This window comes from Neomonachus schauinslandi, chromosome 10 (assembly GCF_002201575.2).
Source record: "Neomonachus schauinslandi chromosome 10, ASM220157v2, whole genome shotgun sequence".
Lineage (NCBI taxonomy): Eukaryota > Metazoa > Chordata > Mammalia > Carnivora > Phocidae > Neomonachus > Neomonachus schauinslandi.
In genome coordinates this window covers 92,975,373-93,002,138 of record NC_058412.1, presented here as the reverse complement: position 1 = coordinate 93,002,138, position 26,766 = coordinate 92,975,373, and the positions used below count along the sequence as shown (strand labels likewise).

The 26,766-nt window shown below is 39.5% G+C and overlaps 1 protein-coding gene across 1 annotated transcript in view; it reads right to left on the bottom strand.

The window, feature by feature from the left end:
- The window catches only part of RALGAPA2 (Ral GTPase activating protein catalytic subunit alpha 2), a 334,819-nt gene that overhangs the window by 82,207 nt on the left and 225,846 nt on the right, over positions 1-26,766 (bottom strand). Inside the window, exon 36 of the mRNA XM_044918716.1 lies at positions 23,062-23,220. Coding sequence (XP_044774651.1) covers positions 23,062-23,220 — 159 coding nt within the window. The remainder of the gene's footprint in view (positions 1-23,061; positions 23,221-26,766) is intronic.

Genomic DNA, 26,766 nt, shown 5'->3' with positions numbered 1-26,766 from the left:
CGAGGGCTTTCAAATCAAGCAACACAGGTCTGCTCCACAATACTCCTCTACTGTGAACGCTTCAGCAAAACTTCTCATGACAAATTATCACCAGGTCATTCTTTTTTAACTTGTGTTGCCATTTACAGAAATAGCATTATTCTTTCTAGGTCCATACATTGTGCAGATTATGCACAATACATAGCCGTGTCTCACTGCACACCTCCTAGCCTTGCATCCTTCTGAAACCAGTTTGGAATTGGCAATGTTTCTGCATGGATCCTGATGTGTCCTGACTCTTAAAGGACTATCACTGTTAATAGCTACAAGGTCCTACTTACAGTTCTCATTCTTGAACCTTCTTTCTTCTGCTTCTAAGATAACTGCATTATCCTCATTTCTTTCTACTTCCTTATTAGAGGCTTGGCTTTCCTTCACTGGACCCGCTTTTACTACTGGGGCAACCCACAACGTTCTGGTGCCTGTCTTTTCTCACTCTCACTCTTTTTTTTTTCTCCATTAGAATTCATCTACTCCATTTATTAATATGGAGATTATCAGCTTCATGAGGTCAAGGACTGGGTCTGTCTTGTAACTCTTGTACTTATTCACTCTCTCACTTGTTTATTCATTTATTCAAAAATATTTATTATGTGACAGACACTGTTCTATTCACTGGGGACAGAGCAGTGAATAATGAAATTCCTTATTTCATTGAGCTTACAATTTGTTGGAGGTTTGAGAGAATAAACAGTATAAATACATAAAATATATATGAGGTAGTAAAAGCGCTAAGGTGAAAAATAAAGCAAGGAAGAGCAATAGTACTCTTTCTGAGGGGGGGCATCCTCCAATTTTAGATGGCCAGGGAGGGCTTCAAGGAGAAGATGACATTTCAGTAAAAGCTTGACAGGAGTGAGGGATGAACCTCATATTATGAGGACATCTGATGGAAGAGCATTCCAGGCTGAGGAACAACAAATACCCAGCCCTGTAGTGGGAGTGGAACTGCTATAGTTAAGAAACAGCAGGCAAGCCACAGAGGCTGGAACGGAGTGAGCAAGAAAAAGCACAGAAGGCCATAACATAGGACAGGTAATAAGAAGGGCCTTAAAGGATTCTGGATTTCTTCTCTGAGCAAGATAAAAGCCTTCTGGAGGGTTTAGGGAAGTGGGAGATCTGATCTCACCTACATTTTAAAGGTATGTTCTGGCTGTTGTGTTGGGAAAATTGCAACAAGTGAGCATTATGGAAACCAGTTAGCAAATTGGTGAATGATCCAGGCAAGAGATGATGATAGCTTGATAACAGCAGACAGGATTTGCTGAGGATTACTAATGAAGTGAGAGAGAAAAAGAGGCATCAAGGATGATGCCATGGTTTATGCCTGGCAATTGGAAGGTTGGAACCACCTTTTCCTGAAGTGGAGAAGACCAAAAGGGAGGGTCACTAGTTCAATTTTAAACATGCTAAGTTTGAGATGCCTATTAGATATTGGTGTGATGTATGGGGGTGGCAGCGGACAGATCAGGCTGGAAGTCAAGGGAGAAGCTCTGGTTGGAGATTCATAAGAGTTATTTATAGATGGTGTTTACAGCCATGAGACTGGATGATCAGATGAGCAAGAAAAGAGGTTCAAGGACTAATCCCGTGGCCCTCCAATGTTTAGAGGTTGGTGACATGAGGAAGAATTAGTAAAGAATATTGAGGAGGAGTTGCTGGAAATGGTGGAGAGAAACCTCCAATGAAATGGTGGAGAGAAACCTCCACTGTACCTGGCACATGGCTGGAATGCAAATACTGGCTGAATGGGTGAAATTAATTGTTATTTTAAATAATTTAAATTATTTAATAAATGCAGTTCTCCAGCATAGGTCTTTTAACTAATGTCAAAGACTATTTATTTGTGGAGTACCTTTTCTGTGGTTGGCATTGGGAGAGGGGCTGGGGATACAATGGTAAACAGAAGACTATCTCTGCCCAAAGGAGCAGACACAAGGAGCTGACATAAGGAATCTACGAACTAACATCCCTCAACAAAGATGTAAAAATACCTTACAAATTTTTGGCAAATTAAATATAGCAATATATATATAAAAGACACTGTATCTTGATAGTGGTATTTTGCATAAAAAATAAGGTTGGTTTAACAATCATAAATCCATTAATGTAATTTACTACATTAATAAAATAAAGAAGAAAAACTGTATGACCTTCTTGATAGATACAGAAAAAGCATACATAAAATTCCACTCTCATTCATGATTTAAAAAATTCCCAGCAAACTGGGAATAGAAGAGAACTTCCTCAATCTGATGAAATCTTAGAGGAAAAAAAAATTGTAACCTAATTAATGGTGAAATATCAAATGTTTTCCACCTAAGATCTGAAAAGGCAAGGACGTCTATGTCACCTTTTCTATTCAACATTTTTGAACTTTTCCTAGTCATTACAATAAAGAAAATAAAAGAAAGGAAGAAAAAAGAAAGGAACATAAAGATTAGAAAGAAGTAAAGTTATTTTTATTTACAGACAACATGATTATGTACATGAGAAATCCAAATGAATTTAACTAGAACTAACCGTATTTTGTAAGGTCATAGGATACAATTTACCCTCAAATCAATTATACTTCTGAATGTTAGCCACCAACAATTAGAAAATGACATTTACAAATACTGTTCATAATAGCATCAAAAACATCAAATACCTAGTAATAAATTTGACAAAAGATACACACACGCACACACACACACACACACACACTACCAAACATTATTGAGGTAAATTAGAGACAACCTAAAAAATGGAAAGATGTACAATGTTCATGGATTGGAAGTTTCCATACTGTTAAGATAACAAGTCTGCTGAAATGGAGCAATAGATTCAGCACAAACCAAATCAAAATTCTACCAAGTTGTTTTTATAGATATAGATAAGCTCATTCTAAATTTATATTAAAATGAAAAAACTTAAGTTAGCCAAGACAATAAGATTTATATTACCTAATTTCAAGGCAAACCATAAAACTATAATAATTAATATATCATGTGTTGGTACCAGGATACACAAATATATCAGCAGAACAGAATACAGGGTCCAAGAATAGATCCAGGTGATTTGCAATAAAGCAGCATATCAATTTTATAGAGAAAGGAAAGTCTGTTTCAAAAAAGGCACTGCAACAAGCAGATAGCCATTTTCAAAAGTGAACCTTGGCCTCTACCTCATACCACACACAAAAATTTAGATGGATTATAGATCAAAATAGTAAATCTAAGGGGCACCTGTGTGGCTCAGTCAGTTAAGAGTCTGCCTTTGGCTCAGGTCATGATCCCAGGGTCCTGGGATAGAGTCCCGCATCGGGCTCCCTGCTGCTTCTCCCTCTCCCTCTGCCTGCTGCTCCCCCTTCTTGTGTTCTCTGTCAAATAAATAAATAAAATCTTAAAAAAAAATAGTAAAGCTAAAACCACAAGGTTTCCAGAAGAAAACATATGAGAAAATCTTCACAATTTGGGGTTAGGCAAGGGTTTGTTATAAAAGGCACCAATCATAAAAGAAAAAAAATTGACTTAATAAAAATATGAAATATTCTGCTCATAATGAAAGTGAAAAGGCAAGTCACATATATTCACCAAACTGGACATATCCTCAATGTCCATCAATAGGAGAATGAATGAAAAATTTGTGGTATATTCAACCAACAGAAAATTCCACAGTAATGAAATGAACAAACCACAACTACATGTAACATCATGGGAATGACCCAAATATTATGCTGAGTGAAAAAAACAAACACAAAGAAGTTCACACTACGTAGTTCCACTCACAGAAATTTCAAAAGCAGGTAAAACTAATCAACAGTGACAGACGTCAGAACAGTAGCTACCTTTTCAGGGGATTAGTGATTGGGAGGGAGTGTAGGGAGATTTCTGGCATCTGGCAATATCCTATGTTTACATCTGGGAAGCATTAAATCATTTGCTTTGAAAACATCATCAAGCTGTACACTTAAATTTGTGCCCTTTTCTTGATTGTTATATTAAAAATATTTTCTAAAAAATAAGTAAGAATATAAAAGATTTAAACAATACAACAAACTCATCCTGATGGATACATACAAAATATTTCACCCAACGACTGTAAGACACATTCTTTTCAAGCATGCATAGAATATATATATTTTTTAATTTAATTTAATTTTATTATGTATGTTAGTCACCATACAATACATCATTAGTTTTTGATGTAGTGATCCATGATTCATTGTTTTCGTATAACACCCAGTGCTCCATTCAGTACATGCTCTCCTTAATACCCACCACCAGGCCAACCGATCCCCATAGAATATTTTTTTAAAATTGTCCATATTCTAGGCCAAAGATCCAAAAATAGAGCCTATGGGGTCTGATTCCAAGCCTGGTGCCTTTTCTGTATGGCTTGTAAGTTGAGAATGGTTTTTACTTTTTTCAATGGTTGAAAAAAAATATTTGTGACATGTAATAATTATATGAAATTCAAAATCAGTCAAAAACTATCAAGTATTACTGGAACAGAGCCACAATCCTTCACTTACATATTGCTTATACCTGTTTTCACACAGAAAAGAGCTGAGTAGCTGTGACAGATACTGTGTGGGCCACAAAGCCTAAAAGATTTACTACCTGGTCCTTTACAGAAAAAGTATGCTAAGCCCTATTCATAAAGCAAGTCTCTGAAAATTTCAAGGGGCTGAAATCATACAATCCTCATTCTGTGGCCAAAGAGCTATTAAGTTAAAAATTCACAATAAAAGGATAACTAGCATAACTAGCACAAATCTCTAGGTTTAGAAATTAAGAAACATACTTCTAAATAACTCAGGGGTCAACAAAAATACTTATTTAAAAATATGTTAAGCTAAATAGTCATGAAAAGAGTAGATATTAGATGCTGAAGCAGTACTGAGAGGGAATATGTGGGATTAAATGCCTTATTAGCAAGGAATAAAAGCCACAACTTAATGAGACAGATATCCATCTCAAGAAATACTTAAAATCCAAAAGAATAAAATAAACTCAAAAGAAACTAGAAGGGAAGAAATAGTAAAGACAAAAGTAGGCTTTAATGAAATAGAAACAAATACACAACAGAGACAACCAAGATCAAAAGTTTGTTCTTTGGAGAAAGGCTAATACAATTAATAATCAGAAACTTAACTCAGCATCTCATCCCTGTTGAGCATGTGTGTTCACAACAAACTGAAGTTTCCAGACGACTCATAACTTCCCTCCCCTAGCATGATGACCAGAGTCTGAGATTAGTAAGATTTCCTCACCAGCTGCAAGTTAGGAAGTGCACGTGGAGCCCCTATCACTAAAGGAAACACATCTGAGAGAGGAAGCACAAACCCAGAAAATGCAGCCCAAATGGTTTTGTCCTTATCAGGCCTGGGTGCAGGCCAGGACACTGTCACACCCAGGTTCCCTTGGCCAGATAGCATGAAAGCAGAGAAAGTTTTTTTTTTTTTTTTTTTTTAAGATTTTATTTATTTGACAGAGAGGCGCAGCAAGAGAGGGAACACAAGCAAGGGGAGTGGCAGAGGGAGAAGCAGGCTTCCTGCTGAGCAGGGAGCCCGATGCGGGGCTTGATCCCAGGACCCTGGGATCGTGACCCGAGCCGGAGGCAGACGCTTAACGACTGAGCCACCCAGGCGCCAGATATAATGTTCTGGAGCTGCAGAGAGTCCTCTGCTAGTGGAGAGAAGCCACAGAAGTCTTTGTGTTGGAGGTGGGCATGACTGTGGATATCAGCAGAGACCTGTGGGAAGAGAGGAGCACTCCGGGCAGATGGTATAAAACAAGAACGAAACAGTGAGGTGGCACTGGTTCTCTTTGCTAAGGCAGTGTTCCCACAATGTATTCAGTGAGGTACCAATCTAGCTGAGCATTAGTTGGTGTTATACGCATTACAGGTAAATAAAGAAAAAGACTGTGGCTGGAACAAGGCAAAGGGCTGCCCACAGATGCTGAGGGACTTGCTATATCATCACACTGGAAAGTCAGAGATGGGACCACTAAAGGGAGTAAGGCAGGAGAGGAGGCTGGACTGCATCCTTGGGAGGACTGGAAAGCTCTGCAATAGGTATCTAGGGAAATGTGTGCAGCATCATTATCATTCAGAGGTAAATGAAAAGACTAAAGAACAGCCATGGGGACTGAGCTGACCAGAACTGGCTTTCCATGTAATAGCTTGTCCTGGCCAAGACATTTCTCTGGAGAGGCTTGACTCTAGTTGCTCCAAAGCCGGAATTGCCTTCATAAGGGATTCTCCATCAATAATTGATCCATACAAGACCTATGGAACCACAGGGACCATGAGAGTGCTTAGAATTTAACACATTTTATTTTTATAAAATTTTCATAAAATTTTCAGCCTATGGACTCCTCAGTCTTTCTGGCAAATAATATAACTGCTATTGTTTTTTTCCAGGGGGAAATTTATTGTACTTCAATGCAATTTTTTAACCGATTTATCTGTCACTTATTTTGACATCTCAAGCATAACTTTATGGGTCCAAATATACTCTTTCAGTTGATAAGTTCACACTATAGGACTGTGAACTTCCCAGAGGGAAAAACTGTAGCTGGTCCTGGAATCCTCGAAGGCAGGGATAGAAGAGCCCTTAAAGATCATCTGTTCTGACCTTCCTTATGCACAGATGTGGAAAGGAGAAGGTATGGCAGTATCCTCTGGGAATGCACAACTGCACAAGATCACCTGTGGGGCGATGCTTTCAGAGGAGGGACCAGCTGGAAAACGGCTCATTGGACTTGAGCTAGTTTCTTGGAAGGTAAGTGGAAACACACTTAAAACTCTATTTTGCAGAGCCTGGGGTAGACACAGAAAAAGAATTTCCAAATAGGGAGAAAGTCCCCTTAGGGAACAATCATGGCATCTGCATGAATATCTTTTAAAGTAGGCTGATGGATTAACTGGGCCTATAAGGGACTCTCCTTTGATGCCTTTGGAGTCTATAATTCTTAGTAACTGAGATGAAAGTAATATACATAATTAATTGATCTATTTTGGAATTAATTAAGAGGCTATATTAAGACAGAATAACAAATGAATCATAGAACAAGGGGTTAAAGAGCCTAGGAATATTGGATTTTTGCTGATGAGCTCAAGGGCTGTGGTTACTGTTACTAAGCTCCCTCTGCTGGGCCAGGTTCTGAGCTCAGCGCTCACAGGCAAGTGGGTAATTCCCACAATTCCATGAGGCTGACACTTTATCTCTATTTTACAGAGAAAACTGTGGTTAGACTGCCTGCCTTTTTTAAAAAAAAATTTTATTGTTATGTTAATCACCATACATTACATCATTAGCTTTAGATGTAGTGTTCCATGATTGTTTGTGCATAACACCCAGTGCTCCATGCAGAACATGCCCTCCTTAATACCCATCACCAGGCTAACCCATCCTCCCACCCCCCTCCCCTCTAGAACCCTCAGTTTGTTTTTCAGAGTCCATCGTCTCTCATGGCTTGTCTCCCCCTCCGACGTCCCCCCCTTCATTCTTCCCCTCCTGCTATCTTCTTCTTCTTTTTTTTTTTTTAACATATATTGCATTATTTGTTTCAGAGGTACAGATCTGAGATTCAACAGTCTTGCACAATTCACAGTGCTTACCAGAGCACATACCCTCCCCAGTGTCTATCACCCAGTCACACCATCCCTCCCACCCCACCGCCCACTCCAGCAACCCTCAGTTTGTTTCCTGAGATTAAGAATTCCTCATATCAGTGAGGTCATATGATACATGTCTTTCTCTGTTTGACTTACTTCGCTCAGCATAATACCCTCGAGTTCCATCCACGTCGTTGCAAATGGCAAAATCTCATTCCTTTTGATGGCTACATAATATTCCATTGTATATATATACCACTTCTTTATCCATTCATCTGTTGATGGACATCTTGGCTCTTTCCACAGTTTGGCTATTGTGGACATTGCTGCTATAAACATCGGGGTGCACGTACCCCTTCGGATCCCTACATTTGCATCTTTGGGGTAAATACCCAGTAGTGCAATTGCTGGATCGTATGGTAGCTCTATTTTCAACTTTTTGAGGAACCTCCATACAGTTTTCCAGAGTGGCTGCACCAGCTTGCATTCCCACCAACAGTGGAGGAGGGTTCCCCTTTCTCCGCATCCCCGCCAACATCTGTCGTTTCCTGACTTGTTCATTTTAGCCATTCTGATTGGTGTGAGGTGGTATCTCATTGAGGTTTTGATTTGGATTTCCCTGATGCCGAGTTATGTTGAGCACTTTTTCATGTGTCTGTTGGCCATTTGGATGTCTTCTTTGGAAAAATGTCTGTTCATGTCTTCTGCCCATTTCTTGATTGGATTCTTCGTTCTTTCGGTGTTGAGTTTAGTAAGTTCTTTATAGATTTTGGATACTAGCCCTTTATCTGATATGTCATTTGCAAATATCTTCTCCCATTCTGTCAGTTGTCTTTTGGTTTTGTGGACTGTTTCCTTTGCTTTGCAAAAGCTTTTTATCTTGATGAAGTCCCAATAGTTCATTTTTGCCCTTGCTTCCCTTGCCTTCGGTGATGTTTCTAGGAAGAAGTTGCCACGGCTGAGGTCGAAGAGGTTGCTGCCTGTGTTCTCCTTTAGGATTTTGATGGACTCCTGTCTCACATTGAGGCCTTCCAACCATTTGGAGTCTATTTTTGTGTGTGGTGTAAGGAAATGGTCCAGTTTCATTCTTCTGCATGTGGCTGTCCAATTTTCCCAACACCATTTGTTGAAGAGACTGTCTTTTTTCCACCGGACATTCTTCCTGCTTTGTCGAAGATGAGTTGACCATAGAGTTGAGGGTCCACTTCTGGGCTCTCTATTCTGTTCCATTGATCTATGTGTCTGTTTTTGTGCCAGTACCATACTCTCTTGATGATGACAGCTTTGTAATAGAACTGGAAGTCCGGAATTGTGATGCCACCAGCTTTGCTTTTCTTTTTCAACATTCCTCTGGCTATCGGGGTCTTTTCTGGTTCCATACAAATTTTAGGATTATTTGTTCCATTTCTTTGAAAAAAGTGGATGGTATTTTGATGGGGATTGCATTGAATGTGTAGATTGCTCTAGGTAGCATTGACATCTTCACAATATTGGTTCTTCCAATCCATGAGCATGGAACGTTTTTCCATTTCTTTGTGTCTTCCTCAATTTCTTTCATGAGTATTTTATAGTTTTCTGAGTACAGATCCTTTGCCTCTTTGGTTAGATTTATTCCTAGGTATCTTATCGTTTTGGGTGCAATTGTAAATGGGATCGACTCCTTAATTTCTCTTTCTTTTGTCTTGTTGTTGGTGTATAGGAATGCCACTGATTTCTGTGCATTGATTTTATATCCTGCCACTTTACTGAATTCCTGTATGAGTTCTAGCAGTTTTGGGGTGGAGTCTTTGGGGTTTTCCACATAAAGTATCATATCATCTGCAAAGAGTGAGAGTTTGACTTCTTCTTTGCCGATTCGGATGCCTTTGATTTCTTTTTGTTGTCTGATTGCTGTGGCTAGGACTTCTAATACTGTGTTGAATAGCAGTGGTGATAGTGGACATCCCTGCCGTGTTCCTGACCTTAGGGGGAAAGCTCTCAGTTTTTCCCCATTGAGAATGATATTCGCTGTAGGTTTTTCATAGATGGCTTTTATGATATTGAGGTATGTACCCTCGATCCCTATACTCTGAAGAGTTTTGATCAAGAAAGGATGCTGTACTTTGTCAAATGCTTTTTCTGCATCTATTGAGAGGATCATATGATTCTTGTTCTTTCTTTTGTTAATGTATTGTATCACGTTGATTGATTTGCGGATGTTGAACCAACCTTGCAGCCCAGGGATAAATCCCGCTTGGTCGTGGTGAATAATCCTTTTAATGTACTGTTGGATCCTATTGGCTAGTGTTTTGGTGAGAATTTTTGCATCCATGTTCATCAGGGATACTGGTCTGTAATTCTTTTTGATGGGGTCTTTGTCTGGTTTTTTATCAAGGTAATGGTGGCCTCATAAAACGAGTTTGGAAGTTTTCCTTCCATTTCTATTTTTTGGAACAGTTTCAGAAGAATAGGTATTAATTCTTCTTTAAATGTGTGGTAGAATTCCCATGGGAAGCCATCTGGCCCTAGGCTTTTGTTTGTTGGGAGATTTTTGATGACTGCTTCAATTTCCTTAGTGGTTATAGGTCTGTTCAGGTTTTCTATTTCTTCCTGGTTCAGTTTTGGTAGTTGATACATCTCTAGGAATCCATCCATTTCTTCCAGATTATCTAATTTGCTGGCATAGAGTTGCTCATAATATGTTCTTATAATTGTATTTCTTTGGTGTTGGTTGTGATCTCTCCTCTTTCATTCATGATTTTGTTGATTTGGGTCATTTCTCTTTTCTTTTTGATAAGTCTGGCCAGGGGTTTATCAATCTTGTTAATTCTTTCAAAGAACCAGCTCCTAGTTTTGTTGATCTGTTCTACTGTTCTTTTAGTTTCTATTTCATTGATTTCTGCTCTGATCTTTATGATTTTTCTTCTCCTGCTGGGTTTAGGCTTTATTTGCTGTTCTTTCTCCAGCTCCTTTAGGTGTAGGGTTAGGTTGTGTACTTGAGACCTTTCTTGTTTCTTGAGAAAGGCTTGTATTGCTATATACTTTCCTCTCAGGACTGCCTTTGCTGCATCCCAAAGATTTTGAACAGTTGTGTTTTCATTTTCATTGGTTTCCATGAATTTTTTTAATTCTTCTTTAATTTCTTGGTTGACCCATTCATTCTTTAGTAGGATGCTCTTTAGCCTCCATGTATTTGAGTTCTTTCCGACTTTCCTCTTGTGATTGAGTTCTAGTTTCAAAGCATTGTGGTCTGAAAATAGGCAGGGAATGATCCCAGTCTTTTGGTACCGGTTGAGACCTGATTTTGACCTAGGATGTGATCTATTCTGGAGAATGTTCCATGGGCACTAGAGAAGAATGTGTATTCCAGTGCTGTGGGGTGGAATGTTCTGAATATGTCTGTGAAGTCCATTTGGTCCAGTGTGTCATTTAAAGTCTTTATTTCCTTGTTGATCTTTTGCTTAGACGATCTGTCCATTTCAGGGGGGTGTTAAAGTCCCCCACTACTATTGTATTGTTGTTGATGTGTTTCTTTGCTTTTGTTATTAATTGGCTTATATAATTGGCTGCTCCCATGTTAGGGGCATAGATACTTACAATTGTTAGATCTTGTTGGATAGACCCTTTAAGTAGGATATAGTGTCCTTCCTCATCTCTTATTACAGTCTTTGGTTTAAAATCTAATTTGTCTGATATAAGGATTGCCACCCCAGCTTTCTTTTGGTGTCCATTAGCATGGTAAATGGTTTTCCACCCCCTCACTTTCAATCTGGGGGTGTCTTTGGGTCTAAAATGAGCCTCTTGCAGACAGCATATCGATGGGTCTTGTTTTTTTATCCAATCTGATAGCCTGTGTCTTTTGATTGGGGCATTGAGCCCATTTACATTCAGGTAACTATTGAAAGATAGGAATTTAGTGCCATTGTATTGCCTGTAAGGTGGGACTGTTACTGTATATTGTCTGTGTTCCTTTCTGGTCTATGTTGCTTTTAGGGTCTCTCTTTGCTTAGAGGACCCCTTTCAAGATTTCTTGTAGGGCTGGTTTCGTGTTTGCAAATTCCTTTAGTTTTTGTTTGTCCTGGAAGCTTTTTATCTCTCCTTCAATTTTCAATGACAGCCTAGCTAGATATAGTATTCTTGGCTGCATATTTTTCTCATTTAGTGCTCTGAAGATATCCTGCCAGTCCTTTCTAGCCTGCCATGTCTCTGTGGATAGGTCTGTTGCCAATCTAATGTTTCTACCCTTGTAGGTTACATATCTCTTCTGCCGGGCTGCTTTCAGGATTTTCTCTTTGTCTCTGAGACTCATAAGTTTTACTATTAGATGTCAGGGTGTTGACCTATTTTTTTTTTATTTTGAGAGGCGTTCTCTGTGCCTCCTGGATTTTGATGCCTGTTTCCTTCCCCAAATTAGGGAAGTTCTCTGCTATAATTTGCTCCAGTATACCTTCTGCACCTCTCTCTCTTTCTTCTTCGTCTGGGATCCCAATTATTCTAATGTTGTTTCATCTTACGGTATCGCTTATCTCTCGAATTCTGCCCTTGTGATCCAGTAGTTGTTTATCTCTCTTTTTCTCAGCTTCTTTATTTTCCATCATTTGGTCTTCTATCTCACTGATTCTCTCTTCTGCCTCATTTTTCCTAGCAGTTAGCGCCCCCATATTTGATTGCACCTCATTAATAGCCTTTTTGATTTCGACTTGGTTAGATTTTAGTTCTTTTACTCTCCAGAAAGGGTTTCTCTAATAACTTCCATGCTTTTTTCAAGCCCAGCTAGTATCTTTAAAGTGATGATGCTGAACTCTAGATCCGACATCGTACTAATGTCTGTATTGAGTAGGTCCCTGGCAGTCAGTACTACCTCTTGTTTTTTCTGTTGAGGTGATTTTTACTGTCTTGTCATTTTGTCCAGAGGAGAATAGATTAATGAGAGAACAAAATTATAACAGGGTAACAACGTCCCCAGAAAATATACTCTAAACAAATCAGAAAAGACCTTCCAGAAAGTGGTCGCTTTTCTGTTCAGAGAGTTGTTGCTATTCTTTTCTTCGATCTCCTGTTGAGTTTGTAGGTATTCAGAATGGTTTGATCCCCATCCAGCTGAATTCCTGACACCAGACGAAATCCAGGTCTCCTACTCCTCCGCCATCTTGATCCGCCCCCCTGCCTGCCTTTCTAAGCTTAACATGGTCAGAGTCCTCACCTGGGGCCATGGAAGCTCTAAGCTCCCCTAGCCTTCCTCTTTGCCTGCCCCTCCCTCCCCCCGCTCTGGCCACAGGAGGCATCTTTCCTCATTCTTAAGAAGCTCACGCCCTCTGTAAGGACTTTGCTCTTGTTGTCCTCTTTGCTTGGTGTTCCTTGAGGACTGCCCTCTCCTGCTCCATTCGGGGTCACCTCCTGGGGAGTGTAAACATCACTCCCTGGGGGAGCTTTCTCTACCCACCTATAATGCCCCTCTTCATCCCTGATCATTTTCCTTGCTCTGAAGTCAGCTTTGCTGGTATTGATACAGTTAGTCCGGATTTCTACTTATCTTTGTTAGTGTGGGACATCTTTCTCTATTCCTTTACTTTTAACCTGTACCTTTATAATTTAAAGTAGGTTCTTGTAGATAACATACAGTTGGGTTTTTTTTGTTTGTTTGTTTTTAATCCACTGACAGTCTTTTTTCTTTTAATTGGTGTATTTAGACTATTGACATGTAAAGTGATGATTGATATATGTCACGTTACTATCCACCAGGCCTGTTAGTGTATTTCCCTTGTTCCTCTTGTTTCTTATTCTTTTTCTGCCTTCTCTCTCTCTCTCTTTGGGTTTTTTTTTTTTTTTTGAGGGAGTGTGTACCTGAGTGGGAGAGGTGGGGAGAGGGGGAGAGAGAGAATCTTAAGCAGGCTCTGCACCCAGCACAGAGCCCAACATGGGGTCAATCTCACAGCCCTGAGATCATGACCTGAGCTGAAACCAAGAGTCGGACACTTAACTGACCGAGCTACCCAGGCTCCCTGTGCCTTCTCTGATTTTAATTGAGCATTTTATATAATTCCAGTTTTTCTCTTTTCTTAGCGTATCCATGATAACTGTTTATCTTTTAATTTTTTTTTTTTACTTTTTTTTGTGATTATTCTTGAGTTTGACATATACATTTGTAATTAATCCAAGTCCTCTTTCAAATAGCACTATTCTGCTCCACAGTTAGTACAAGTACCTTATAACAGAGTATTGCCAATTCTTTCCTTCCGTCCTTATAACACTGCTATCATTCATTACTTATCCAATCATTGAATACTTGGTTGCTATTATTATTGGGAACAAACTGTTATCTGCTAGATCAATTAGGAATAAGAAAAATTAAAGATTTTATTTACCTACATTTATTTCTTCTCTGAAACTCTTCCTTTTAAAAGTAGATCTGTATTTCTGATCTATATTATTTTCCTTCTCTTTGATGAATTTAACATTTCTTGCAAGGCAGGCCTACTGGCCACAAATTTCCTAAGTTTTGTTTGTCTGAGAAAATCTTTATTTTTTCTTTCACTTTTGAAGGATACAGAATACTATGTTGGTGGGTTTCTTTCTCTCAACACTTTATTTTCATCTACTTGCTTCTTGCTTTTATGATTTCTGAAGAGAAGTTTACTGTAATACTTACCCTTACTCCTCTATCGTTATTTTTAAACTCTGGTTTCTTTCAAGATTTTCCCTTTGTTTTTGATTTTTGGTATGTCTTAGTCTAATTGGGCTGCTATAACAATGTGTCATACACTGGGTAGCTTGTAAGAATAGAAATTTATTTCTCACCGTTCTGGAGGCTGGAAAGTCCAAGATTAAGATGTCAGGAGACCTGGTATCTGGTGAGAGCCTGCTTCCTGGTTTATAGATGGCTGTCTCTGTGTCCTCACATGGAGGAAGTGGTAAGGGAGTGCTCTGGGGTCTCTTTTCTAACTAATTCCATTCCTAAGGGCTTTACCCTGATGACCTAATCACCTCCCAAAGACCCTATCTCCAAATACCATCACACTGGGGGTTAGGTTTCAAAAAATGAATTCTGGGGGGAGGGGCACAAACACTCAGTTTCTAACACACAGTTTGAATATGATATATCTAGGTATAGATATTTTAGTACTTATCCTACTTGGTATTTTCTATGCTTCCTGGAGTTGTGGTTTGGTATCTGTCATTAATTTGAAAAATTCTCATGTACATTAAAATTATATATTAAAATACACATTTAATTATAATTTCAAATATTTTTTCTGTTCCTTTCTTTTCCTCTTGGTATTCCCATTAGGTGTATATTATACATTTTACCACTGTCCCACAGATCTTAAATGTTTTGTTCAAGCGTTTTTTTTTTTAAATAAAGATTTTATTTCTTTGAGAGAGAGAGAGGGAGACAGTGAGAGAGAGCACAAGTGGAGGGGTGGGGAAAGGGAGAAGCAGGCTCCCCGCTGAGCAGGGATCCTGATGTGGGGCTCAATCCCAGGACCCTGGCATCATGACCTGAGCCAAAGGCAGACACTTAACCGACTGAGCCACCCAGGCGCCCCTGTTCAGTTTTTTTTGTCCTTTTTCCCTTTTGCATTTCAGTTTCAAGGTTTCTACTGACTTATCTTCAAGCTCACAGTTCCTTTCCTCAGTTGTCCAATTGATTGATGAGCCCATCACAGACATTCTTCATTTGTTACAGTGTTTCTCATTTCTAGCATTTACTTTTAATTCTTTCTTGGAGTTTGCATCTCTCTGCTACATTAGTTATTTCTTCTTGCATGCTGTCCACTTTTTCTATTATAACCCTTAACATATTAATCATAGTTATTTTAAATTCCTGGTCTGATAATTTCAAAATCTCTGCCAAATCTGAGTCTGATTCTGATGTTTGTTTTGTCTCTTCAAACTGGCTTTTTTTTTTTTTTTTTTTGACTTTTAGTATGCCTTGTAGTTTTTTGTTGAAAGCTGAACATCATATACCATGTAAAAGGAAGTGAAGGCCTTTATAGTGTGAGGCTTTATGTGTGTTTCTCTTGGAGTTAAGCTGTGCTTATTGTCTGCTGAAGCTGTCGACGATCATGTCAAAGGATGCCCGTGTTTTTGTCTCCCCTGTTGTCTCTCTTAAGTAAGGTCTTAGTTCCTTCACTTGTTACTATACAAAAGTCCTTTTGATGCTGTGAAAAGGTGTGGGGGAGAAGTGTTCCACAGACCTATGATCAGATCTCAGTCTTTCAGTGAGCCTGGGTCTCTGGGCTATGACCTTCACAAGTGCTTCTCAGTTTTGTTTTTTTGTGTCCCCCCCACTTTCCCCTTAGGTGAGACAGCAAAGCTAGAGGGAACTTGAGTTGGGTGCTTCCTTTCTCCCAGGTGGGCTAGGTTCTGGTAAAACCCCAGTAGGTAAGGGCTCTGGTAAAACACTTCTTCTTGAGGATAGGCCTGGTTAAGAAGAACAGAACGCTCCAGGTGTATTTCAAAATGGCTCTGTCCCCTCCCTCTGCTGAAGCACGAGGTTTTTTTCCCCCCTCCAATCCTCACAGTGAGAAAGTGGTAGGGTTCCTAGAGAGAAAACACAGAGAAGTGTGGGCGTCTCCCAAAGACCAGGCCCCCCTTGACTCTAACTCTCAAATTTGTGTACACGGAGCCTCCAGCAATTGGTCAACTACCATTGACATTTTCCTACCCTGTTATTCGTTCCCCAGGGGTTTCTCTTCTTGGGCTTCTGCTATGGCAAGTTATGATTCTGCCTGTCTCTCCGATTTGGGGGGCAGTGATTTTCCTTGTGACTTTAATTCTCTGATGGCTTGAAGAAGAGCTGCTGATTTTCAGTTTGTTCAGCTTTTTCATATTGTTAGGATGGGGGGTGATGACTTCCAAGCTCCCTACATGCTGGACTGGAAACCATAATCCCCCCTATCTGAATTAAAGCAGCTTCCTTCTTCCCAATCCTATCACTCTGTTTTATTTTCTTTATAACACCAAAGCTCCTATCTGAAAGTCTCTAGTTCAACCACTTACTTACTTATTTATTGGCTGTCTCCCTTACTAAAACTGGGATTCCAGGAGCATGAGACCACCAGCCCTTGACACAGTATCTGGCATGAAGGAGCCTCAACAGATACATTGCCTGAATGAGTGAGAAAAGGCCTCCAGCTCACGAGGCTCTGACCACTAGATGTTAACCAAATCTGTTGAGCCCCTGCACATTTCTAGAATGAGATCTGTTGGGACTGTCTGTCTTTTGGCTTCATGGAGATGCCTGAAAGTCCAGGATGAAAGGGTGACAGTGTGGTCCTAGGGTCCTGAGCAGGCTTCTGGTGCTATACCTTTTCTTCTGTTTGGTGGGTTTGAGAAAAGGCTCCACCGTCAAAACATAGAGATGTAAAAACTGCAAAGATTGACTAAACCTATTTTGAGATCAGCACCTAGAGCACAGAGGAAGAGTCACACTTGAGGAGACTCAGACAAGAGCAAAGAAGGATGAAACTGTTAGTTTTACTAATTAGGAAAAATAATGAGTGTCTCTCCCTTATGACAGTACTCTTGGGGTGAGGGGGTAGTGGGCATCTTAATTCCAAAGAAGAAAATCAAGGAGTTATTCAGTCTAAAATTACTCAGAGTTGTCTAGTCCAGGTAATGGTTGTTATTATAACCAACAAATAAGAAAATAAGAAAGAACAGCCCTTTCCTCCCATTTTTTTGGCAACACCACACTTAAGACAATTTAAAATACATTCCTTAAAACAGTAAATATACTTCTTCCTATGACTTACACTAGAAGCAGTCCATAATCAGTGAGATACAGCTGTGATAGAAGTATGCACAAAGAAAACCAGACAACAAAACCCCCACAACAACAAACAACAAACTAATGGATTTCAAGGATGGTACAGAAAATACACCCTTCAGGAGAAATTCTCAAATTCTGGGGGCACACAGAGGAGTTCTGTGTGCTTCTGACACCCTGACGGAACAACCAGGAGAACACATGCAGTCTCTTGGCCAGGAGGCCCTTCCTACTGAGGCAGCTCAGAGGTAGAGGATGAGAACAGTCTTGGTTTCTGACACAAAGCAGGCTCTACCATTTGCCACTCAGCATACATTTACACAGGCTGGCTCTGGCTGCCGAGGAAGGGAGGATAAGGCAAAGGAGAGAAAGTTGTATATATCAAAGGCCAACTGAAAAAAAGTGAAAACAATGTCAACTTTTGAGGTAAATCAATGGAGAAAGAATTCTCAAGAGCCAAATTGTTGTAAAGGATAAAACAGGACCTAGGAGTTAATAATAGGCTATAGATTTTTCCATCTGTATTGGGGCTTATCTTATAAATAAATGTTCTTTTATTATTCTTTGGCAACTGCTTGTGGGTGACTCAGATAGTCTTTCAAAAACCGGACAAAAGAAATAATATAAATCCCTTGTATCCAGGGAATTCCTCTAATTAGGAGTGGCAATGAATTGAAGTAGTTTGTTTTTGATATAACATCTGCAAATGACAGCTGCCTTTCACAAAGTTCTCAATGTCATTCCTTTACTAAAAAAACTCCAATAACAATAATAATAAATTTCCAAAAGAACATATTGCGATAATAGATTTAATTACATATTTTTGGGGCACCTGGCTGGCTCAGTCAGTAGAGTATGTGATGCTTGATCTTGGGGTTGTAAGTTCAAGCCCCATGTAAGGTGTAGAGATTACTTAAAAAAATAAAATCTTTAAAAAAATAATGTCTTTTAGTAAATTCTGGTTATTCAGCATTTTCAATTATCTTTTAGAATAAATGATTCTTCACATATTCAAAAGTTAACAATTTACTTTCCCTGAGAATTTCCCAGAATGTTTTAAAGGATATGCTTTAATCTCAAGAAGGTTATTTGGTTGGGGTTGAGATAAATATTTAAGAAAATTGCATAGATGAAATAAAAAGAAATTTCCATAACCATGTTGCAGTCAAACATACTCCATATATACCGAAGCCACATTAGTAAAAGATTTCCTTTCAAACAGAGATGCCAATACTGGCTACTTTTCACCTTACACGTGCAAAAATGCTTTTGTGATTTCTGGTGCATCAGCCTTAACCAGGATTTCTGGGCACTGGCTCCAGGTGAAGGTTCTGGGCTAGCTGTCTTCCTGAATTGGATGAGAACACACACACACACAGGCATACGCTCACACACTGACACACTCACAGTAACTGCTGAGCCTGCAAGGGAGACAGATACCACCTTGACAGCAACCTGGTGAGTTGGGGCAGCTTAGGGAAAGGACGGGCATCTAGGAACAGGAGGATCAAACAGGGCCCATCTTAAAGGGGCACTTAGAATCCTTGAAAAGGACTGCAGAGAGAACTTGGTCCCCAACCTGAATGCTACAGCTGAGGAAATAAAAGTCTAAAGAAATTAAAAGACCTGCCCAAGACCCGCACCCACGTGTGGCTGCACAGGAACTGGAACTCTGGGGTCCCATCCTCTATCCTGGCATTCTTTCCTGCATGTACTTCTCAGAAATGGCTGAATCATCCATTTTCTCCTCTGCCCGCATCTACTAGGGCCAAGTAAGGAGAGTCTGGAGGACATTAACATGTCTTTCACTTAGAAAATTGACATTCTGGTTGAGGTGATAAGGAGGACTCTCAGCTTCCTCAAAGCTTTCTCTTGTCCTAACTGTGCCCAGTCAAGGCTGCTCCAGCATGTCCACCCTCTGGCCAGGCAGTCACTAGCCAGTTGCTAATGTGCCTGGAGATAAACATGACAGGAACACTAAAACCTACCTTTACAAATTCATAAAAGCAAATGTTTTGAACACCAAAATTATTTTTAGTTGCTGAAAAAAGAAAAGCAACACGGGTTCTCACTGTGATATGGAAGCTTTATGAACCCCTTTTCTGCAGAATAAATTAGGCATTTAAACAAACCCTTTCAAGCACTCGTGTTCTGCTCTATATGCAAGTTTTCCCTGACTACTGACTTAGTAATAAAAATAGAAATAAAAAAACCCCAGCAATCTGACAATAGCACATTTCTTTTCGTGACCAAAGACTACCATGTCAATATTTACAGAGATGAACTTACTTTGAAAATAATTTCACAATGAAATCATGTTACTGAACACACTGATATTTATTTATTTATTTATTTATTTATTTTTAAAAAGTTCAATAAAAGGCTCAAGAAGTGAGCAGACCCTCTCAGACGCGAGGGTTTTCTGTGCTCATACAGCACACCACACTTCAACATACCATTTCGCAAATGCTGTGTATTATTAAGAGGAGGCGGATTATGCCAGGCACATAATTTGTATATTTAAGGGAGGAGTATGGAATGAAAAAGCGAAATATGTTAAATTTCAAAGGACTTGGAAGCAATGCTGCCTGTGAGCTTGTATTACAAATAGCCCTACATTATTACATACGCTATTAATGAGGCCGAGTGAATGAAAGTACATTTTGAATATGCATGACTCTATCCAATGAGCAGGACTTTTGTGTACTGATGAGGTTTTTTTTTTTTTCCCCTCCTAAAAAAGGATTAAAATTATTCTTAGAGAAGTATGGCTGCCCAGAGACCAGTAAAATAAATGTACTTAGACCAGAGTCATACTATATTCAGATGAAATATACAGGTGCTAAAAGAATGCCTTTGACTCCACCTATAATTCGTGAAACTTGTGCTTAATCCTGTCCTCCTCCAAAGAAATATTCCTCAGTTTCAAGCAGCTGCGTCAATACAATTTCTAAGCAAAAAAAAAAAAAAAAGATTTTGGTGGAGATCCCTAAGAGTAGGCAAGGTTAAATAAACCTTTTGAGTACAAAGCCTTTACTTCCACAGTGAGGAGCACTAGTTAAAAGACTGGGGAATGGGTAAATTATTGCACCAAATGGCTGAGAATTAATCTCTGCTGACTAGCTGTAATCTAACGAGGCGTCTGTGTCCCAGGGAGCCCGCAGCATGTCCCTGGCGGTATGTGCAGTGTGTCGAGTCTGCGTGGCACCCTTTGTCCTCGCTCACAGGCGGCCTTTCCCCTCATTGTCCATAATATCCTCATGCATCTGGGACGCGTGGAATGCATTCATACTAACAGACTTACCATTGTTTTCTCTCAGAAGCTTTGTTGAGCAAAGACTGCATCACGGTTACTGATAATTATATTGCTTAATTAATCAAGACAAAAAAAATTTGCAAATCATTGCCTGGTTGCCAAGCAGGGAGATAAAAAATGACAACAATACAAGCTGAAGCAATATAACAAAAGTAACAGCTATCTGATCAGAAATTCTTATATAATGAAGCTATTAATGCTAAATCGGTTAATGTTAACATTGCTCCAGGTGTCTCTACTTAGATGCAAACAAAAAGGCTAACATTATGGATATAAAAGGCCAAATGTTGCCATGGATTCTGTAACCTGATAGAGAGGACAGCCTTTTCATTTGATTAGGGAATGCAATTTAAATACCAGGGACTGAAGCCAAACAAACAGACTTTCCCTCCACAAGCCTCTTGCATTCACCCTGGGGTCAGTGGTTGGTGAACAAAAGGTCAGCCACACTTGCCCTGGAAATGTCTGGATTAATTTTATTACATTGTAATGGTTTGTACTTTAAATGTGGGGATAACACTAAATTTCCAGTTGGCCATTATTCTCTTCTTTCCTTTAGGCTCTTTGAATTGAAATATTAAGACACCGATTTGCTCAATTCATCTTGTCAAAATTTATGACCAAATTTATAAAACTTACATACATTTTCTAAAGAAATTTTGAAAAGGTATGTTAATATGTGTTTTCATGTGTTAAAAGTGTAATGCCTATTAAAAAATCACTTTTTAAGAAAGTTAAAAGTGTCACTTTTAACACTGTGAAGTGAATTGAAATACCTTTTATGTTCTTTATTTACTACAAAAAATAAAGGCGACATTTTTAGGATGGTAAGTGACATTTTAGAGGGCCATGTTGAAAATGAACCAATAAAACCAGTTAATCCATACTAAATAATAAAGAACCACATTTTGCAGATTTGGAAGCTATAGGACACTAAATCTGTTGGTTGTCTAATATAAACATTTTTAGTTTAATTCTTAAAATTAGTGTTCTTCCTGGACAAACACAAATGCCACTAGCACTCAGAGCCATTTTCTTTTACAAGAGTGAAAATTTTCCACACACACAAAGACATGAATCAGAAATAACACAAATATTTAGTATGAAGAACTTGTAGCATCTTCACTCCCTGAATAGAAAAGAGGGTTCCCTTTATGTCAGGCTTCTCACCAGCCAGAGTGGGGCTTTTCTGAATTCAGGAGGTGACCCACACTGTGTCTAGTCTGAGAAATGATTCATTATTTATTCTATTTTCATGTAGTGACTGTAACTGAAAAATTACTAGCAATGGTAATAACAACAGCAACAACTAACACTTAAATGGCTTTTATTCTGAGCCAGCCACTGTTTGAAGCACCTTTCACTTCTTAGTTCATTTAATCTGCATGACTTTAACACTTTCGATTATGCTATAAATCCCAGGAAATCTCAGTTACCTATTATTTCAAAGCCAAAAGTAGAGAGTATTTAGAATGGTAACTTTTAGCTCCTTCAAGAGAACAATTTGAAATGAAAATGAAGATTACACTTAATACCAACCTAGAGCACAAAGTCATTTTCTTGAGGAGTGACTTAACTATGCTAAACGTTTAATTAAAAACTTAAAAGCAAACCCTTCTATTAATAATTCCAACACAAAAACAAGTCACTATATAAGGCACCGCTAAAATAGCACTAAAGGCATGGCAAGGATCGAAACCGCAGCCAATTTAGTACACGGCACATAACCATTGGATTGTTCCAGCCATTCCCATGATCAATACCAATTGACGTGGCTGCATTGATTCTGTGGCAAGGTGCTTCAATTGTTAAAAATCATCACATGGGCAGGCTGTGCTACAGAGGCCTAGTCTTCACGGCCATGCTCGCAATCCTTCAGGATTGACCCCCATTAGCAGCAGTCAGAGGCTCGGTGAGCAGTGCCTGTTTGTCACGCAAGGTCGAATTCTATACCCACAGCCATCCACAAAATGCTAGATGTGACAGGGGGTTCATTCAACTCTTATTATTATTAATTAATATGTCCCCAATTTAAAATTACCATTTTTTAAAATTAAAAAAAAATTTTTAATTCAAAACATTTAAAATATCATTCATGTCTTCACACAATAATTTCCAAAGAGTCTAGACATAAAAATACAGAATTCTGTCCTCCTAAGGAAAGATACTCTGAAAAATCCCAATTCATACTGAATTTCCCTATAGCATGTGTAATTCAGATATATGTGAGACATTAGCCAGTTGGAAAAAAGTCCTCCTTAACATATTTATATCACTGTTTTTCAAAAACAGTGAATCATGTGGCAAATGCTATATGAGTCAGAGTGATAATGCGGTGAAAACGTACCTCGGGTTTCTTCGTGATCGCGATAAAGAACATGTGATTCTTCACTGGGTAAATAATGATTGAAACGTCTCCGAAGGCGGTCGGGATAATGCCCCTGCGGTAGTCCCTGGAGTGTTCAGACCAGACGATGTGGACCTCGTCATTCCCCAAGTGACGGAGCTGCAATGGCCAATTGGCTCTTTATTAATCAGAGTGATAACAGCAGTTTATGAGGGGTCGTGGCTTACAAATTGAATTATAATACTCAGAGGCAAAAATATTTCACTACTAAAAAAAGGTACGACACCACTGTCTTCTATGAGGATTTAAAAAACACAAACACATGAAAACACCACTTACTTTCTATGAAATAAGTGGCACTGAGATGATGCGTATAAGCATGGCAGGTACATTATTGCTGTAAGGGGACGAGACCTTTTCAAGGATTTTTTTAAATTGAATTTTACTCCTGGTACTAAATCCTTATGCTTTATATTGCTGAGCATGTCTCCAAACAATTAATGACATGAGCCTTTTATTCCATATTACAATAGAGCTTCATAAGACTCTTAATTCAATGGTTATTAAGAAAAAATATGAATAAAAGAGACCAAAAGCTACTATAACACAATTGTTACCAAATGTATAAAAACTAGATTTGTGACAAAGCTTTAAGAAGAAGTTCATATAAAATTACCTTCATTTAAGAAATTAATAAGTATTACTTAAATTTAATAAGAACACTAGTAACTAGCATTCAGAGATTGCCTTTGCTTAATCTTTCCACTGACTCTCTGAGGCAGATGACCTCATCTTTGTGCTATCTGACAGGGAGGAGATGGGGCTCAGGAAGACAAAGGCACACCTGACCAAGGTGTGCAAACAGCAAGGAGCAGGGCAGGCCTGGAAACCTGGGCTGGGGCCTCTAACTTAGTGCCATTTCTACTGTTCACAGCCATCGAAGTCGACACCAAAAGCCAATTGTACTGTCACAGCTCAAATAGTGTAGCCCACTGTTTTTGTCATTTTATAGACAAAGACGCCATAAAATCCAAAAACAAGCCAGAGATCCCCGGCGTCTCTGACGAGGGCTTAGCATGCCTCCAAGGAAGGGACTCTGAGACTTCTTCCTGGGCCGAGTTCTTCAGCCACAAGAACACCTTTGATGAAGGTCCTGCATACCGACTGCACATCCCGGGCAGAGAAAGCCCTGCATGAAATCGTCTGATAAGCCTGAGGCTGTGACTAAAAGAAACTAGATTTTAAAGATTAAAATGTTGGCCAAAATTGAAGTCCTACAACCTTTATATAAAGGCTGACTGGTGAAGGCGCTTTGACACCTACTGAAAGTCTGAGGTTTGGTTCTCTCACATGCTGCATAAGAAGAATGCTATCTACCACCAAAAAAAGTATTTCTTGCTTCCTAGCTTATTTATAGATGAACACTAAAAATGACTAAATTCAGAGGCACTGTTAATAAAATAGCAATGTTGTGTCAAAGGTAATGTTGTAGTTTTGTATTAAAATACACACACAAAAAAGGATGCTCTGGAGTACCATGTATTTAAAACATGTTAGCATAAATAAAATTTTCTTTACAGACTATTTGACCACAAAAGAAAACTCTGAGGTGACCCCAACATGGCCTCCTTTCCATTTACAAGGTTACAAAGGAAGTTGGCTTGCGGCAATGCTGTCCTATTCTTTACTCTTTCATGCTTCTGGGAATGACTGTGTAAGTCAATTTTTTAAAAAGACTTACACCAGTACCTTTGTACTACTGTGAGGTACAGGTGTGATTGCAGGTAACCCCTATGGTGAGGGGCGCACGATTCAACTGTGTCCGAGCTTGGGCACTGGGATAAATGCAACTGTGGATGTTGAGCACAAGTCACGATGATCCAGAACAATTCAATGGTGTCTACAACTTTCTAAGTGTAAAATTACCCAGTACATTTTTCTTCTTCTTCTTCCCCTATCACATATAAAGGCTAAAAGGGTAGCAGGCAAAAGGTGTAGCCAAGCCATTACCACCATAAATAGTTAAAAGAAAAAGAAAGACACCAAGTTCTCATAGCAACACTGAACGTCTCCCTCTTTCCTCTATTTCCACCTCTCTTTCTTTTCTCTTTCCTTTCTAATAAAACATGCTAAGCTCTCACAACACACTCCTGAAATTCAATCGTTTTGGAGTGAAAACATGGTAGTCAGCATTACCAGCAACACAATAAAGGCAGGTTTTCAAGGGAAATAGGAATTGTATCAAATTGAAACTTGGTGGTGGTGGGGGGTGGATTTAGCCCAGCAGAAGAGAATTGTGACAGTGGGGCTGCCCTCACCCTGTCAAGAGAGGCAAACTGCCAGGTGGTTTTGTTGTGCCCCTTGACATAATGCCGGCACAAAAGTCGCAATGGGAATAACACACCTACTACACACCCTCCAAATGTGGGGCTATCACCTCACGCCAGCACCCTAAAACCTGTGATGATTCCTTTCAATCCAGAAGCATAAGTTGCTCAAGGCATTAACTCTGAGGTAATACAGTGATTACTGAAATTTTGCAGTTACTCTCCCTTTTCTCAATTAGGTTCCTCAATTATATAATCCACGTAAGTCTCTCCTAATTCTGTTTGGACTGAGTTCTCAGAACCACAGCAAGGGAGAATAGTATCACACGGACAGACCCGTCCTCCCAGTGTGGCATTTCTGTAATTAAGGAAAAGCTATTTCTGTGTGGTAATGATACAATACTCATCATCTCAAAGCTGCTTTCAATGTCATGTGCTCCAGATCTCTGGACAAGCCACAGTTTAATTGGCTAACTCACAAAACTAAGGGCTAAGGCCACAGGACCCACTGACTGGTAGATCTGGAGCAGAGAGCAAAAACATGCCCTCTTCCGCCTCAGACCAGAACATAAGCAGGTGAAACAAGTAAAACTAACCCAGCCAAAATGTTCACCATGTCAGAAGAGGAAGGAATACTCTGGAAGCTTCAATGTGTTGCTCAATTTAAAGGGGATTTCATTACAGAGATGTCATTTTGTTGAGTTCTGGAGAATTCTGAGTAGAGGCCCCCCATCTGAAATCCACCAGTGAGTTTGTTGCGTGCATGCAAGTCAAGCTGGTATGACTCATGTATGATCTGCGAAAGACCGATGAGTCTCGCCCTGGGATGGAGCTGTCATTCACGCCAGCTACAGTTTCAATTGCACAACAGGCTCCAGAACGCATGGATGCTTAACAGGCTCGGAACAAATGCTCGCTTCTTCAGTCTTAAGAAATCAACCCCATGTCCTGCTACTTCTCATCCTGACAGAGTTTCAAAGTCCTTCGCCTGGGCCATTCTGCCTGCTGCTGCCAGGCGGCACGCACGGGTGACACTGGTCATGGTACACACCTAATAGGCTGACCTCCTTTCCCGACTAATTGCATTACATCGCCAGCTGGCTCCAGAAGGAGTCGTCTGTTTGATTGAAGAATTCCTGCTCCTCAGTAGGCCCGGCTGCTACTTTTACTAAGTAACAGTCAGGCCTGACATCCCCATTGTTCAGCTGACAGTGTGCCCATCCTAAAATCTAAGTTTTATTTGTAAATTAACCAAGAAACTTCCTGCCAGAACAGTGCTGCCTGGAGACTGATAATGTGGGCCTTTCATCCCTTTTCACTCGTACTGTATCACTGCCAATTTGTTTTTTATGCGGCTGGCCAGCCTGAGGCTATAAAA